Source organism: Chinchilla lanigera, unplaced genomic scaffold (assembly GCF_000276665.1).
Source record: "Chinchilla lanigera isolate Chin_1 unplaced genomic scaffold, ChiLan1.0 scaffold00191, whole genome shotgun sequence".
NCBI lineage: Eukaryota > Metazoa > Chordata > Mammalia > Rodentia > Chinchillidae > Chinchilla > Chinchilla lanigera.
Window position 1 is genome coordinate 70052 of NW_004955592.1, and position 4177 is coordinate 74228.

Below are 4177 nucleotides of genomic sequence, written 5' to 3' on the forward strand. Positions count from 1 at the left end.
CTATTCTACTTTCTATTTCCATGAACCTGACTATTCTAGTGTATCAGTCAGGGTTTTACTAGTGAAACAGATATAACACGATAACACAAATGTATAAGTTACAAGATTGGCTTACGATGGTCAGCCAGAGTTGGATGAGGAAGCGTGTAGAGGGTGTCTGCACACTGGAGACCGAAGAGTTCAGTCCAAAGTCTGGAACTCACTGCAGTGTTCTGTGCAAGTCTGTACCAGGAGGCCAATGGGCCTGCACGGAAGGCTGATGGGTCTACACTAGAAGGCTGAAAGATCCTAGGTGGAAGCCGAACAGTCTGCACTGGAAGCCAAGAGATGATGTCAAAGCTGAAAGGGAAGACTAGAGCACCTCCAAAGAATGGGAGCCCCTCTGTCCTTCTTCATATCCTTTTTATATCATCTAGGTGATGAGCCGCCCTAGGTTGGGTCCTCTACCCTAGTGTGTGAAATTGCTGAGCCGAGTTAGTTAAACTTTGAAACTTCTCAAGTTGATACAATCAACTTGATTAACCAACTTGATTAACCAGTGAACCATCTGGGCCCCTCACATTAAGTGGAATCATATAGTATTTGTCTTTTTGTGACTTTTATTTTGCTTAGAATAAGGTTCTCAAGGTTCATCAATTTATAGCATATGTCAGAACTTCCTTTTTTAAAAAAGCTGAACAATATTCCATTGTGTGCATATATCATTTTTATTTATCCATTCATCCGTTGACAGACACTTGGATTGCTGCCGCCTTTTGGCTATCGTGAGTAGTGGGCATAGGTGTACAAATGTCTTGAGATCCTGCTTTCACACTGTTTTTCACAGCAGTCACACCATTTTTTCATTCCCATCAATGATTTCCAAGGCCTATTTTCTCTACATCTTTATCAAAACTTGTTATTCTCTGTGTTTTTAGATAGTTGCCCATCTTAACAGATGTATCTCATTACGGTTTTTTTTTTTTTTTGGTTTTTCTCCGGTACCAGGAACCGAACTCACGGCCTTGCGCTTGCCAGGCAGGCGCTTTTGCCGCTGAGCTAAATCCCCAGCCCTCTCATTACGTTTTGATTTGAATTTTCCTAATGATTAGTGATGTTGAGAATCTTTTCATATGCTTACTAGCCGTTTTTATATTTCTTTGCAAGAAATGTCTAATTCTTTGGCCATTTTTGTTGGGTTGATTTGTTGATGTTGTTGTTGTTGAGTTCTCAGAGTTCTTTTATATTCCAGATATCAACCCCTTATCTTCTTACATGATTTACAAATATTTTTCCCATTCCATGTATTAAAGGTATAATTTATTTTTAATCTCCTCTTAATATTTGACCTAACTAAGGCAAAGATAGGGTAAATCATTGACCCAAGCTCACACAGTTATAAGGTAAGTGGTGTAACAACGCTCAAAGTGTCACATAACCCTGGAGGAGTGAGGCTAATCCATACACTTCCGTAAGAAGACATTGATGGCCTAGCTGCGGGCTAAGCACACGTCAATGTTTATTGTTTGCATGAAGGAAGGAAACAGCAAAGTCACAGTTTTACCAGCTAAGTCATATTCTTGTCAGATCACGTTCTGGAGCCAGACCTTTGGGGATTTGTTCCAGACCTGACACACCAGCAGGGGAAAACTCTGAGTGACTCACTTTGCATTCTTGGGTCTCAGCTTCTTTTTCTGTGGACGGGGCAGGTTCCATGCCTTATTTTTCTAATAGGCATATTCTCAGGCTCTTATGAGATCGTACGGATGTAAAGTACATATCTATAGGAGAAATACTCCACCAAGCCACAGTTTTGAAAGCCAGTTAAGCTGAGTGGTGTTTTGTTAGCAGTGGGAAGAGGTTGCTCCTCCTGAAATCCTGGGGAACTGGCCACCTCCTCTTCCCCTCTTGTGCATGAAGCACACCTGCCTCCTCTAAAGAACTGGGCCCTTAATATTCCAGATTTGGATTCCTCTCTTCAGCCCACACTGCTGGGGTCCAAGTTACAGTGATCACCCTAGAGAGGGTTGAAGAGTCCCTGCTGTGTCCTTGCGGTGGCTTATGTCCTTATGCAGTGCACAAGGACCTCAAGCTCTCCCTTGTCTCTCAGGGCAGAGGGCCTCCTTTGCTTTGAGAGCACAATTGTTATGAGCCATCGTGGGACATAGAGTAGGAACCGACCCAGCCCTTGGTAATACAGAGTCCAAGCACCCAGCCAAAATACAACACCCCAGCAATACCGATGTTCTTAATATTTCTGAGGCCTTTGACTCTTTTAAGAATTTGATGAGAGCCATGGAAAAATGTTTTTGTGCACACACTCAAAAGGATGGATTCCGTTTAAATTCAATTTAAATAATATGTCTACTGGCCATAAAACAGAGATTAGCATGAGATTCTGGGTGAAGAAAAGAAGAAAAAGAAGGTGAGAAAGGAGGACTTGCCGTGGTCTCCTGGTTTTGTCAAGGTCTTTCCACTTCCCATATCCCCCACCTCTCTGAAATGTTTACTCTGTGTAGTGATTGCCACATCTACTTGGTTGGGAAACAGCGGGTATAGCAACTCTGCAAGACCTGAGGCCACAGGCCAGCCCAACCTACTCACTATAAAAAGGAGCTGACACTCAGCCCTGTATATTCCTTGTCAATTCTGTTTCGGGCAGAGCTGGTAAGTGGGACTATCTGGACCTGCCCCACCTTTGGGCTTTCTTTCGAGAGTATCGGGGGACTAGAGGAGCCTTCCTTGTGAGAGGCAAGAGAAAGGTCTGGGGGGTCCCGGGTGGTGACAGCAAGGCAGAGGTAGGGATGAGTGGAATCCCCTAGCACTGTCCAGCAGACAAGGGCACAGTCACTTGTCAAGCAGGGCCTTTTTTGGGCAGAGAGTGGGGCCATAGAGAGAGATAGTGACACTGTGTGTGTGTGTATGTGTTTTGCATCATCTCCTACATCTGTATGTATAGCATCTGTTAAAAATGCAGCTGTCTGTCTGTGTTAGATTTTTGAGTGGGACAGGCCAGTTCAAAGGCATTACTTGGGTTCTAAGCCTTGTGAGTGGCAGGGCTCACTGCCGCAGGCAAGTCCACTGTCCTCACCTCAGGATACCCGACGTGGCTCTCACTTTCAGGAGAACAAACCCTTGTGCACCATGCAGACTGAACTGGAGAAAGCTTTGAACAATATTATTACTGTCTACCACAAGTACTCCCTGGAGAAAGGGAACCACCATGCCGTCTACAAGGACGACCTGAAGAAACTACTGACGACTGAGTGTCCTCAATACACAAAGGTGAGGAGGGGTTTGGTGTGGATGGGGTTGGTTCTCCACCTGGCTCTGATGATGCCCAGGATCACTGGTCTCCTGTGTTGTCCTCTGTAGACAGCCATACCTCAACTTTTTTGAGACCTTTAAGCTCTGGCTTTCTCCCCTTTCACACTTCACAGAAAAAGACTGCAGATGAGTGGTTCAAACAGTTGGATGTCAATGAAGATGGTGCAATTAACTTTCAGGAGTTCCTCGTACTTGTGGTAAAAGTGGCACTGAGAGCTCACGAAGAGAGCCACAAACACTAGCAGAGCTGTTGGGCCCGTACATTTGTTCCCGCAAATTAATAAAGTTATCAATACCTCAGGCCTCTCTTAGTCTCTGTGTTTTTTTCCTTGTGGAATGAGGTTCCTGGGAAGAAGGAAAGGTTGGAAAACTCCTTTGGGGAAAGAAGGAACCAGTGTCATCCTCACCCTCAGCACTTGTACGCCTTCAGTGCTTCACTGCATGCTTCCCAAACCGTTCTGAGCCTCTTCCAACCCCACGGTCCTGAGCCATCGGTAATAGGACTTCAGGAGTTTTAAAGACCGAGGACTAGTGCTGCTATTTATTGGTTCCCAGATATGTAACCTAGAACTCATTCAGGGTGTTATTAGAAAAATTGATACCATTCTCTAAGCTACATTTTAGTTTCTAGCTAAAAGCTATAGATGTAGCTCTTGGGAAATTAGGGAGATAACTACACAGGAGTGAGGGGTTGTTGTGGGGGGGGCACAGAGGGAGACAGAGACAAAGACAGAGACAGAGATGGAGACAGAGACAGAGCCAACAAGCTGATTCTCTGTGTGGTATGACTGCATGTGGGTGAATGTTTAGAGTCTTACTTTAAGCAAACTAGTGATATTACTGCGTGGGGCAAAATGGTCCAGGTTCTTGT

General features: G+C 44.6%; 1 protein-coding gene across 2 annotated transcripts; it reads left to right on the forward strand.

Moving 5' to 3' along the window:
* Positions 1 to 2542: 2542 nt before the first annotated feature.
* Positions 2543 to 3608, forward strand: LOC102005867 (protein S100-A8). 2 transcript variants are annotated; one of them, XM_005414602.2, is made up of 3 exons: positions 2543 to 2646; positions 3103 to 3264; positions 3420 to 3608. In XM_005414602.2, exons 2-3 carry the CDS (start codon positions 3124 to 3126, stop codon positions 3546 to 3548), a joined length of 270 nt encoding a protein of 89 aa, XP_005414659.1. In that variant the 5' UTR covers positions 2543 to 2646; positions 3103 to 3123; the 3' UTR covers positions 3549 to 3608. The 2 variants fall into 2 exon arrangements, with proteins under 2 accessions (XP_005414659.1, XP_013365429.1); XM_013509975.1 differs by lacking the exon at positions 2543 to 2646 and having other exon boundaries at positions 3081 to 3264.
* Positions 3609 to 4177: the final 569 nt, after the last annotated feature.